The 13,358-nt window shown below is 40.1% G+C and overlaps 2 protein-coding genes across 2 annotated transcripts in view; one reads left to right on the top strand and one right to left on the bottom strand.

The window, feature by feature from the left end:
* slf1 (SMC5-SMC6 complex localization factor 1) overlaps window positions 1–6,876 on the bottom strand; it is a 30,210-nt gene extending 23,334 nt beyond the window's left edge. The window contains exons 1-13 of the mRNA XM_038703640.1: window positions 6,694–6,876; window positions 6,141–6,252; window positions 5,387–5,465; window positions 5,047–5,272; window positions 4,786–4,939; window positions 3,761–3,889; window positions 3,506–3,571; window positions 2,885–3,031; window positions 2,571–2,740; window positions 2,241–2,375; window positions 1,706–1,859; window positions 1,412–1,580; window positions 312–457 (exon numbers count right to left, since the gene is read on the bottom strand). Of these exons, the coding sequence (XP_038559568.1) occupies window positions 312–457; window positions 1,412–1,580; window positions 1,706–1,859; window positions 2,241–2,375; window positions 2,571–2,740; window positions 2,885–3,031; window positions 3,506–3,571; window positions 3,761–3,889; window positions 4,786–4,939; window positions 5,047–5,272; window positions 5,387–5,465; window positions 6,141–6,251 (1,686 nt within the window). The 5' untranslated portion in view covers window position 6,252; window positions 6,694–6,876. The remainder of the gene's footprint in view (window positions 1–311; window positions 458–1,411; window positions 1,581–1,705; window positions 1,860–2,240; window positions 2,376–2,570; window positions 2,741–2,884; window positions 3,032–3,505; window positions 3,572–3,760; window positions 3,890–4,785; window positions 4,940–5,046; window positions 5,273–5,386; window positions 5,466–6,140; window positions 6,253–6,693) is intronic.
* Window positions 6,877–7,172: 296 nt separating this feature from the next.
* kiaa0825 (KIAA0825 ortholog) overlaps window positions 7,173–13,358 on the top strand; it is a 123,134-nt gene continuing 116,948 nt past the window's right edge. The window contains exons 1-2 of the mRNA XM_038704328.1: window positions 7,173–7,550; window positions 11,201–11,337. Coding sequence (XP_038560256.1) covers window positions 11,207–11,337 — 131 coding nt within the window. The 5' untranslated portion in view covers window positions 7,173–7,550; window positions 11,201–11,206. The remainder of the gene's footprint in view (window positions 7,551–11,200; window positions 11,338–13,358) is intronic.

The raw sequence follows: 13,358 nt of genomic DNA, 5'->3' as shown, positions 1-13,358 counted from the left end.
GAACATCTGTGTTTTATGTGTTTTTACCATCTTATTTCATTATTACATCTTTACTGTGTTAACTTACAATTTGATATGATACAAAACTTACATTTTTCACAGTATCATTTCATGTCTTCATGACTTACTAAATTAAGCACATGAAAGCACATGTTGTGATTCACACAAAAGTCACAAGTCAAATTATGACAAAGCCTGTCAATGGCAAAATCAATACTGACGAAAGAAATGAGTTTGTTTTTTCCCTCGATTTCCCATTACGGGAAATTGAAAAGACAGACTCGCACACAAAGAAACAAACTCGCACACACCATTTTCTTGAGAGAGAGGGGTTCATCTCCAATTGTGAATCCATTTCTGCAGCAGATATTCCTGAATATGGCATCGGCCATCACCAACTTCAGTCTGTTAGAGCGAATCCTGACGACCAGCTCTGCCAAAACCACCGGAGACAAATCTGCAGGAAAATAGTATTATCATGCATCATCCCTACTGAGTCAGCACACATGCATGCATGATTTAGTCTTCCCTTTAACCTCTTTACCTGTGATTGTGGCACCTTTTCAACTTAATGATAAATTAATTCATTTTAATTTCAATTTCAAACTTTAATAGCACCTCTCTTACAGCAGATTTTCTGCTCATGTTCAAAACTTTTCTGCACATTACAAGAATAACTTTGTCATTTAATGAGAATTCATACTATTTTTAAGTCTACCTGCCCTATACTGTGCATGAAGTTATTGCTGATATGGCAGTATCCCCCTTCAGAACGTCTGACAAACACAGAACGCCTGTTTGGGACTGTATGTTAGGATGAGACAAGGAGGTGAAAACCAAAACTGAAAACACTTGTGATCAGGCAGAAATCTCACCACAAATCCACACACATTAACTTTAGCACCTCCGATAAAGTGCAGCTCACAGTCCTATACAGAGCAAGTTTGCCTCTGTTTTTAGATGTTTATATTGCAAAACTCTACCAGCTACATTACCGCTCTGTCACAAACTGGCTACAACTCACAACATAAACCCACTACAGTATTTGAGATTCAAGAAAATATTTGTGCATGCATACAATTTCACCAAAATATATAACCAAGGACCACACCATGTAAAAAAAACAATCCACACACACACACACACACACACACACACTATGTGTGAAAATGTAAATAATGTATTTCATAGCACATTCTATTTTCTGGTGCAGTAGTTCTAAAAAGGAGCAGCAGCTGAAAATTCAAATTTATACTTCTTTTGTGTTCTTGTGAAACACACATACTGCAATTAAAAAGGGCACATATGAGCCTATGGCCAACAAAACAATACAACACAACAACACAGCCTCCCTGCCTCCTTTTTCAAGATATTCTTCCTATTCTGCAGTCTATCTATTTTTATTCCATACCCTGGCTGATAACAGCAAAGTGCTCTGCTAGGTCTTTTAGGCCCTTTTCCACCAGGTTCGGGTTCAGTTTAAAGTGCTGCTGACACCAGAACTCCACCAACACAGACAGGAGGTCCAGCAGGGTGTCCGCCAAATGCAGCTTCTGCTTCTCATCCCTCTCAGCATAGTCCTTAAGTGAAGATAAACAACATGACAGTGTGGAGTTAGCTCTGAGAGTAGTAACTCAGTTTTTGTTTGGGCAATGTAACACACCGTCTAATGACAATAACCATGCACAAGTTCTACAATATTTACCTCGATGGCAGCCTGTACCAAGAGCTGGGTTAGTTGTTTCACAGCTCGGGACAACAGCGTGGAGCGCTCCCACACAGTCCAGAAGGTCCCATAGAGCAAAGATCCTGAAGCTGAAGCCTGAGAGACTCCTGTTCCCTCAGGCAGCACAAAGTCCCTGAGCCAGAGAAAGGCTGAATGAAGGGTAGATCATCTAATGTAACTAATAAAATTAACATTAATTATGAAGAACAATGGCATAAACATTTAATGAAATATGTAGTCAATATTACAAGCACTTTAGTAACTATCAGCAAATAACTGTTTGCTTTTTAAATAAATACAGACAAGGCCAAATTGAAAAATTCTTAAAAAATAGACTCTAGCCAGCTGTAATAAATATGAGCCGTATCCTTCTGACAAGCTACAATAAAATTTCTGAAATGGGTAACTCACAACTCCATCCATGGCAGAAAAATTAGGAGCTTTTTTGACGAAACAGAAAGACTATAACCTGACTGCTCTATCTCCCACACTGTATATATATGCAAGCTGTTACCTGGTGGTGACAGAGTGGAGTTCCCCCTGGAAGAGCTTGAGGGAAAACGCCAGGAGGTCACCATAAAAATGTAACAGTGTTGGCAGGGCAGGTCCAGGGAGTGGGTGACAAGTGACCTCACTGGACAGGCAGTAACTGAAGGAACACACACAAATAAAAATTATTTTATAAAATACTAGATTCTCAATAAATATCAAGAGTGCTCATTAATTACATAGTGTGGTTACTCTTAATAGAAAAGAGTGTCTGTTTCCTCACATTAAAAAATTTAAAAGTGTTAAAACTATTTGCGGGAATCATTTGACAAGAGATCTCTTGTTTCAGGTTTACCTGATGGCGGTCTCTAGGAAAGGCCACAGGCCTGTCTTACACCGAGGACACTGCAACACCAGGGTAAAATATTTTTTCACCGTGCTGGGAGCCAGCCAGGGAGGGTTGGTAAGGAGCAGGTTATACATGACATGCCAGAAACTTCTCAGAAAGACAGTTGTGGCGTTACCCTGTGACATAGCAAACAGACAGGTCAAATTACAGTTTAGTCCAATGACAGCCAAAAAGAAAGCTAAAATGCAATGTAAATGCAGCGCCTGAGGCTCATGCAGTGGCAGGTGGGAATTTCTATACTCTGGTAATTCTGGCCCTACCTGCTGTGCGTATTCTAAGAGGGAGACCAGATATGGCGCTGGTGGCAGCAGCCCTGGGAACACGGCACTTCTAATTGAGTCCAAGGCTTCAATGAAGAGACCGCACTCGATCATACTGCCAACATTGCTGAAGTCTGTTCCTGTTGCCTGGAGGAATAAAAGAACAGCGATGAAACAAAAGAGGTATATGGAAAGGAGGAGAAAACATTGCACTCAAAGAGACCGACGAGTGGGAAAAAAAGAGGGCAGAAGGGTAATGGAAATAGGAAGTGAATGGGCATCAAAAGTTCCTGGGGGTCATTTCTGACTGTCTGTCATTGGCTTCAGAAAGTATAGAACGGAAATACACGAGCACTTATAATAGCAATCTGATGGGGATCCACTTGGGTAAGGTATGGACAGGACAGTGGAGAGTATTCTTAATAGGCCTGCCAATCAAAACTCTCAGATCAGCTGACAGTGGTGGTTAAATCTGTGACCTGAGTATGATGCGCCCTTGCTCAAGATGTCACTTTCCATTGAAATGTATGACATAAAGGAAATTGAATGACCTGATCTTCTTGATGAAACACAGTTATTTTAGAAACGTATGGTAGTGATGAGGGGTGGACGCATGTCTACCTGGGACTGTGGACGGTGCGGGTCATGGTAATCCAGAAATTCAAGGAAGCACAGCCTCGGCCGGCCCTTTAGCAAAAAAACAAACAAACAAAAAAACCATTAACAATGGAAAACTCATACAACACAGCCAAGGGTCATTCATGTGAACAGAATGTAGACCAACTCAGAGCTTATTCAATGATGACTAGAAATATCAGTGCTTCTCTACAACATATGCTTTCACACAATCAAATAAACACACACGCATACACACACCTGCTGTTTGACGACATAGTCCCTGAGGTCTGTCTCCAGTTCAGAGAAGTCAACATCAACAAAACTGGCCTTCATCATCTCTGCTGGTTGATCATCTGTTATGTTGAACTTCATATCCACACAATTGCTCTGCCAAAGAAAGAACTGTTTGACTTTTCGACACCATTTTCTAGCCAATATTCCTACATTTAAACAAAGCTTTAATACATATTGTTAAAGTAACAGGTTTGCGCAACCAATCACGAGCCAAACAAAAGCCTTTAAGACTAAAGTACTGACTGCCTGTATAACTAAAGTTTGTAGCCGTGAGTTATGTTGTAGCTGTTTGCTTAGATTCTGTCATCATCAGCGTAGCGGTTTGTGAACTGGACTTTGTTTTTCTGCAGGTACCTTTGCTGGTTTAGGCCAGTCATGGACAGCTGACTCCTGAAGCTTTTCATGTGCGGTGGTTAGTTCGTGTTCTTTAACGGCAACCGATTTTAGACATAGTTTGCAGAATGACGCCTTTTGAGAAACACACGTCTTTTTAAAGCCAAACCCAACCACCTCCATGCCAGTGAAGTAGATCCACGTCTAGCAATTCAATCCAACGACGTAGATTGTGTGGTGTCAGTGTTCTACATTGACATTAATTCATTTAGCTGATGCTTTTATCCAAAGCGACATACAAATGCTATATATGTCAGAGGTTGCACACCTCTGGAGCAACTGGGGGTTAAGTGTCTTGTTCAGGGACACACTGGTGGACGTGTCACAGTGGGAATTGAACCCGGGTCTCTCACACAAAGGCATGCATCTTATCCACTATCTTATATTATCTTATACACTGCATGCATGACGCAATGAATGCGTGGACAAGCTGTTTTTGATAGTATTTTGCAAAGTGAGTGATGTAGCCTACTCGATAATGTCAACAATTTAGATATTATTGTTGACGATACATCTTGCACACCCCTACCACATATAACGTTAAAGCCTGATAATCAATCAAGACCAGCTCTTTTACGTAAATTAGTCTGACTTACCCCAAAGAGGTGCTGGACAATGCAGCTGACAGGGTAGCATGGCGCATTGTGGGATTTTGAGTCCTCTGTGATGGGTTTCGCCATGACATGAGTGACAGAGGTATGAGCGGGAGGCGGGCAGTGGTATACTTTGGCCCTGCCCGCCTTTAGGAGCCTGTAAAATATTAAAGTACGATTCATTTAGCATCAAACGTTGCAACATTTTACATACAGAGATCTGTGGTGTATTTAGCATAGAAGTATTGTTGCATGACACCTCACCGTTTAAACATGGCCCTCCGTGTGGGCTCTTGGACCATGAGAAGAACCGTCCAGCCCTGGAAGGCCCCTGTTAGCCTCCCACTGGCCACCTTCTCCCTCCACTGCCTGACAGGGTTGAAGGCAGACATGGCCCTTGTGGAAATCGTTACTTCATAGGGTTCCTCTGCAAGCCAGGACCCATTCTTTACACTGTTCAACACGTAGTCTGGAGTGACAACCCACTTTCCTGGTGGGGGGTAGGATTACACAAAAATCAATGAAAGGGAGTCAGTCAGAGTGATCAGATATGAATTATTTTTGAACATCCATCATCATCATTACAATAATCATCATGACTGACCTGCAGCACAGGCTGCCAAAAACTTTTCGCTGGACAAAACCTGAGGGATTATGAGATGGGTGATGGCTTGCTGGTAGACCTAGAGGATATAACACACAATGGCATACAACCAGACCTGGGTTTTCATGTTATACATATAAGATACTCCTATATAATAAAATCATCCACTTAGTGCTTGTTACACATAACTGTGTTCCACTGTGATGTGTTACTTAAGGCAAACCTATTCATATGTGTAAAACAAACACTTAACTTATTTTGTTAGATGTTATTACAGTTTGATATTATTATTTATAGACTTGTGTTGGGATGATCACATCGTCTTATTTTATACAAACTGTCTCCCAACCCCACCTGTGAGAATAAAACTGCAATTAAAAGACTTTAACTACAACAGAGAGGGGGCAATTTACATAACCTATCCAACATTAGACCTACCTTTTTAAAAGTTAACTGTAAATACAGTAATGGAATAAAACTCTTTAATGATACATTAGCAAAAGATGAAACCAGTGATTCATCAGTGGGTTTTAAAAAAACTACAGTAACAGAAAGAGGAACTGCTGCTCAGCACCACTGTCGGGGCTCTGGTTAAGGTTTGAAGGACATTTGTTTAACCTGTTTTACATTGCATAGACTAAATAATCATTACATACATAAGAACAAAGGAGATTAATCAGAAGCTGCAGGCTTATTTGGCTAAATAAGTGCATCTGCCTTTTTCTAAAATGTCTTTTGTGGGATCTCCACTCACTGAGCCACCAATGTATTTTCCACCCAGCTGGTGGATTCCCTGGACCAAAACTCTCTTCTTATCATGGGTTTTGATCCCAGAGATCTGGAAAACATAAGCGCAGCTCGCCATCCTGACAAGGAAAACGAAGAAAACTGGGTTTAAGTAAAAAATAAATAAATAAATAAATAAAAAGCAAGTTAAGGAAGGTCGCCTCACTCACTGGAGAAAGTAATCCTACAATTCTTGTTTGACTGCTTGACTTGCATTGCTTTCATTGCAAGTTAACACTACTGGAAACATGTGCTAACATGGAGGGGAGCATTTGAATTGTCTGAACTACACATCATGACATTTTAAGTGGTGATTGGTAAGTAAATCACACAGTTTGAGTTATTTGCATGTAAACAAAACAATATGGGTCGACTAAAACGTTCTGCCACATGAATTGTTTTAATAACCTTGCACCTTTACAGTCTCACAGTTGACTAAATTGGCAAAAATCTGCGTTGTCTGTTATTAATTTCCAGTTGTCTTATACACACAACTGATTGCTCAGGTATCATTCTCATACCCCCCGATGATGACTCTGTGTCCTCCCAGTGGGCGCGCCAAAGCTTTGACACTGGTCCAGAACCGGGAGCAGTGTTTTGTACCAGTGTGTGGCTGATTCGTCAAACAAAGTGTTCAACTTCGCAAATTACTGTTAACATATCGTCGATAAGTGACGGCGCCTTACGGGAGTTCACCGCCAAACTGCCATTATTTACAGCGTCACGGCATAGTTTACTATTGACGGGAAGGGAGATTCTTCAATTTAATAATGTGCTTTGTACGCATTAGCAACCTTTAAACAATTATATCCTCGATTGAAAAGACTTACGAATGTAGCAAAGTTGTGTGTCATGTAAAATGTTATTTATTACTAGAAAGCTTCACGTTTGTTTCCGTCACCATGGAGGGATCCCCCCTCTCCATTTGGTTTGTCAGTTGGAATCTTCCATATAGCGGAAGTTATCATAGAGCTACTTCCAGGTTGTTGCCACGGACGCTTTCTGTTCCCGGAAATATAACCACAATAACTGGATAGCGTACAGCACTGATTGATTAACGGAACGATTTGATCGCTCGATAACAATGAAACGTGATTTCTAACAGAAAGGCTGCTTATGAAACTGCGCGGCTGTTTCAAAAACTGCTCAGGTGACATCGACAGATAAGCTGTCCGTGACAGTCATTAACGTTATATAATTAGATTACGTGGTGACATGTTTGCTGTTGAATTGTCACGGTTTACTGTTTTGTTATCGCTACAAATACCTTTCGTTGACACATGTCAACAATGAGTGACTGCAAATGACGCTGGTCATTTTCCCCTACCCATCACGGATTAACATATAATCGAAACGAATATAAAGGAGCTTGTTACAGGTAAGATGGCGTTACACAAATCATGCATGTGTTGTCGCTGACGTAACACGAAATCAAATGCAGATGTTTACATACGTGCCATGTGACTCCACCACATTTTGTAAAAGATACAGACGACTTGTCAAAATCATCGTTGCTTTGCAAGGACTAGCTGCGGTGATGTAAAAGATCTGTTTGTGTCTGGTCACATGGCCAAATACCACGACCAACAGGTGAACAGCTCTGCATTTACAGTCCAAGGTCTCTCTCTCATCTACAAACTATGTTTATGGTTAACACCAGAATATACTGGAAATGACTATGAGAATAAAATATTACCAAGCCCTGATGCATAAATGATTTGTTTATAATCAACAACAATTTCGATAACCAGTTAATCATTAGGCAACTTGATTCATCATTTGAATCAGTGAAACAAAGAATATTAATATTAGCTGGGTCCAGTTTCTCAAATGTTATGATTTGCAAGTCTCTGTTTTACATTATTGTCAATTTAATACATTTTGGTTCATTCTGTTGGTTGGACAAAACAAGATATGTTCTATAATTTTAATAGGGGGTCTCAGAGATTGTGATGGACATTTTCTTAACTGTTTTCTGACACTCTATGGATGAAATGATTAATCAGTTAAACAATCTGATCTAAGGTCTGCATGTGGCTAGCGAAGTCGGGTCACAAAAACACCACCATGAAAAGCAAGTAAAAGTCAACAGCCGTGATGCGTTGCTTACACCTATCAAAATACTGTGTATCTGTGGATACCAACAAATAGGGGGGGGAAAAAATTGTTATGAGATTTAGTGTAAATCAGATGTACCAAATGAGAAAAAGAAATGCATTTCTAAGCCCTATTGGTGAAAGGGTTAGTTGATTATACATTGGTCCGTTAGCAAACTTAATCAACAACAATTTTGACAATCAATTAATCATTCATTGATAAATCATACATAAAAAATACCAAATATTGGCTGGCTCCAGCTTCTCAAATGTCACAAAATATCTCCTGTTCTGTGTTTTATATTGTATTATTGTAAATACCTTATGGTTTCAGACAGTTGCCTGGACAAAACAATTTCACTCAAGGGTCTGGTAAATTGAGATGGGTGTTTTTCACTATTATCTGACATTTTACAGAAACATGTATCACTTATAAGAGATTTATTGATTGAATGCAAATAATTGTTAGTTGCAACCCTATTGAACTACTTTACGATGTATCGATTTACTTTCTACCTGACAGATTCATTCATGTTTAGGATATGTGTATTTAAGTTAGCTGAAATCATGACCCTTGAGATGCTACAAGCTATGTGTGTATAAAGTGAACTGCTCTAGTGTAACGATATTGTCTTGTTTTTCAATAGTTGTATTTGATTCATTGCTCAGGTACTTTTAATACTGGTGAATGATGATGATAACTCCACAAAACAGCAACAACAAGTAATAGCAGTAGGATTAAGTCATGTATTATGCATTCCCTCAGTGTAGGCTAATCACATAGGCGTTTGTTATGATGATGCAGAATTGTTGCGCTGCAATTTTTGAACAGTCACACAACATATTAAACAACATATTTTAAGAAGATATTATGTCCACATATTTCCCTGTAGTGAAGACAAAAAGTGACCAATATATTTTAACAAGATTAGTGCTTCTTAAATTGAGCAGAAATATCACTAGATCAAATCTGATGAGACTACCAGATAACCATTATTAAGCAGACAGGACTTATTGCAAAGAAGAAAATCAGTCAAAAGCAGCGCAGTGCAGCAGGACCACATGGTTGCACAGTAACAGTGAAGCCATCCTCCCCCCATGGGCATGCATGAGACAGTTCTCAGCAGTATTGTGATCTTAGATTATGAACCTGTTTAATTTATTATGTTTCCTTTACAGCAGACTGTTAGGTACCCCCTTTAAAATAATGTTGACTTTAACTTGACATGCTCTAAGTGGCTTTAAAGCGGCGGCCTGGGGGATGTGCTGCTAAATATTTCAGGACAAACTCATTACTGTAAATGGGCCTGTGTGTTAGCCTAGCTGGGGTAGACAGGCAGCAGCAAGAGAGATACGACAGTGATGTGTGTGAAAAAAGTGTCTGTGTCTGTGTGTTTGTGTGAGTGTGTGTGTTACTTTGCCTGTTCTAATAGCTGTGGAGTCAATGTCTCAGGCAGGCAGCGTCTCAGCGCCTGGCCCAGTTGTCCCTATTGCAACACTGTGAAACACACAGGGGTTCCTCCAACATCTGCTTTGTAAAGAGCTAATGACAAGACAATGGAGACCAGATGATTTAAAGTCTAGTACTAATGAGGCCCTGTGTGCTGCTTGGAGAATCCTGACACACACACACACTTACATGTCCACACTCATGCTTAAGATAACAGATGATAGGTTGGTAGACCAGGAGGTAGACACCCAGCAGACATACAGTATACACATTCAGACCTTTTGCCCAACTGTTTGTCTGTCTTTCATAAAAATAAAGAGAAGTATGGTGTAGACAGCACACATATAAATGAACACTATTCAAAAGTGCATGCACACACACTGTCTTGCTCAGTCCATTTAATTAAAATGTTGAGTTCCTAATCCATGGATTTAAAGTCTTCTACAGTTTCAATAAATGGCTGCGTATAGACCCCTTCTCAGACAGTGGCGCAGAGGGAGCGTGATGATGAGGGGAAACAGTAAGAGAGAAGAAGAGAAGCAGAAATAATAAAGGACAAGCTTAACTGGTGAGACTGTCAGAGGAGGAAAATAATATTTGTCCAGCTGGACAGGCCTCCCTTTGTGCCGGCTAAATGAATGTTGAGCTTCCTGTCTGCCCTGTCAGAGAGAGTGGCATAGACTGTATGCAGCAGCGAAGAAGCCGAGCGGAGTGCGGGGAGCTGTTTGGAGTTTGACAGGGATTATTAAAATCAGAGCAGATGACGAGGAAAGGGGCGAGAGGCGGAGTGTGAGAAAGCCAAATTGACACAGACACTCTCCATTACCTTCCACTTGACTCGCGTTGATGACAATGTTGATATGAGACCCAGCAACGTGGCACCGGCGTGGGATTGGCTGTTAGCATGAGCGTTAAGCACCACAGGGTAGGGGGGCGGCCCTCAGCTCTGGCAGAGACGTAAGGAGATGAGTTGTTTATTTAAAGCCTCGAATGAAGAGCATCTCACCTCATTGTTTATTTATTTGGTCTTTTTTTTTTTTTTTTGCTGTGTTAACTCACTGTAGTGTCAGTAGGTGGAAATGGTTAGAGGCTGAGGCAATGCATTTTGATCAGGGGTCCTTTTACTCCAAATGATTTTCTGAGGAAATAGGAGGGGAACTGGAAGAAACTGTTTTTGTTGATGATAAGCTTCCTTTTTTTCAGGTGTTTCAGGTGCAATTGATTTGTGCCTCCTAATAAGAACTCCTGTTTGAGGAAATTTCAAATTATTGACACATGACTGTGTGTGTGTGTAGAAAGTGCACTTGTGTTTCTTGACAGACAGCTGTGATAATACTACACTCCAGATCTCTGTTATTTTGCGTTGTAAATTGTTGATTTAATCCCGACACCTGTGCTGTCTTTCTCATTATTTTGTTTTATGAACCGGTACATGTCATGTGTAGTGTTTCTAATGTTATACGGCCGTCTCTCTCCCTGCAGAGCAGTATGGAGTGGCCGGGGGATTTTCCAGAAGACCATGCTTTTGTGGAGTTGCTGGTTCCTGGGGTTTCTAGTGAGCTGGACTTTGAACAGCTCCTAAAAGACACAGAGGAGAAACTCAATCTCAATGCCAACAGGTCAGTCAGAGTAGAAAATGCATCAACTTAAAATGCCCCCTGGGCTTTTTTAATCTTAAATTGGAATAGTTCTGTCAAATAGAGTTTTATCCCTTTTCTTTGAATTTCACATGCCCCCCAAACACCTTCACTTGATTTTCATTTTTAGAATTTAAATTACGTCAAAGCCAGATTGAAATTAAGTAGACTACTGTCCCAGCTGACAAAGACACTCCAATAACACACAAAAGTGACAATGACGTATTTAAAGCCGCCTGTTTTTGAGGGATTATTTCCTGGTGAGGCCTTCATTTTCTTTCTTTGGATCTCAGGTGAAGTGAGAGAGAGTGGAGTGCAATTGAATGCGCAGTTTAGTACAAGAACACAGCACTTGCACCATGAAATAGAAGTTAAACAGAACCTTTGACAAAACATAAATAAAGCTTCATGCTTACTCTGATGGCTTAGATTACTTCTCAGAAAATGTTCCCATCTCTGGAAGTTGTTCATACTGTACAAAGATTAAGGGCAAAAAATGTCTTACTCTGAAGGTGAGAAAACAAGCTCTGATTTATTTTATACTAACTATGTGCAGACACTAGCATGGATAATTTTAAAGAGAGGAGCAACCTGCATTACTGACAAGATTGTTTATAATGGCAGCAATACCAGCATTGTTCCAAAGGTTGAAATATGATATCATGATTAAAAGCTGAAACATGCATCCATATTTTTGCTGGTCTGTTTAACTTTCTCTTTCTCTCTCTCTGCCATTCTATCTTTCTCCCTATCGCTCCACAAAGTTCAATCACATCGATCTCCTGAATGAAGACGTCCAGTTTACCAACCACTTTTTATATGGTCAAGTTGAGAGTTAACACAACTATCAGAAATTAGTTTTTTTCTGCCGGAACCGTCTTTTTTCTTCCCTATACACAGATGTCTAACAGAGCCAGTAGTAACGACAGGTAAGTATCACTGTAGCAGCAGTGCAGAGGATGAAAGTAAAGATAAGTAGTCTAGGTGTGTTCTTGTATCTGAAATATAGTAATTAAATCCAAAGTCTGTAATAACGGACTCTGAAACTAAAGTAAATATGTCCACAGCTGAGCAGCCAGTTGGTAAAATTCAGACATATTTGCGGAAGAGGGGAAAAATCTGACAATGACAGCCCTGTCACTGTGCAGTCAGAAATGCAGAAATAAAAAATAATGCTGCTGTGTCATATACAGTATATAACTAATACACCAAAGATTTTGTAGCCTAGAAACACATGGTAGCGCATAGGGATAATTCTGACCAGTTACATTCTACTTCTTAGTGGGTTCATGGTTGAGTTGATTTCATATTATTGTATTGAGATTCATAAAGAGGGCATGGTCAAAGTTTAAGAATTATCTTACAATGTTTCTAACATTTGGGGTCAAATATTTGACAACATAAACTGAAAGAAAAATCTTTCTCTGCGGTTCAATTTCTTTAATTACTGAAACATTCTTGTCATGGTGTGTTATGGAAGACTCTGTCACTGAAGACTGAAATATAGATGTCTTTCAATGATGGTAGGGATAGTTGGAGAGCACAAATAGACTGATAAAGAGAGAGACATGGGGGGGGGAGAAGAAAAGGAGAAATCTATATTTCAGGTCTTTTATCGTTTGTGGCGTTGTGAGGCTGAGGGCAGATGATGAAGGACAGGCTAAATGTAGCAAGTGAACAAAGCCTCACTCTCGCACCATTAGTGTCTGGGTCTCATCCCTTCGTCACTCTCTCTCTCTGTCTCCCTCCCCTTCTCTCTCTTTCTTTCCTTCCTCTTTCTAAATGGGAACATAATAATTGAAGATTCCACATCTTGAAACGAAAACCCTTGGGTAGGTAATTCAAGGCTTATTACCGAAGGCCGGGCCATTTTTCTGCTTTCTAAGCATTAAAGGGTTATTTTGTGTTCCTGCAGATGGGAGAGGGATAACCATTATGAGAACAAAGCGTCCAGATAATGGAGAATGGGGCTAAAAATAAGGCAATCCTCCTCTCGCTGTGGG

The sequence above is a fragment of the Micropterus salmoides genome, unplaced genomic scaffold (assembly GCF_014851395.1).
Source record: "Micropterus salmoides isolate LMB-PRFRI ecotype aquatic unplaced genomic scaffold, ASM1485139v1 Ms_hic_scaffold_7, whole genome shotgun sequence".
NCBI classification, from domain to species: Eukaryota; Metazoa; Chordata; class Actinopteri; order Centrarchiformes; family Centrarchidae; genus Micropterus; species Micropterus salmoides.
The sequence above is the reverse complement of the archived record's forward strand: the minus strand, read 5'-3'. Positions and strand labels throughout refer to the sequence as shown.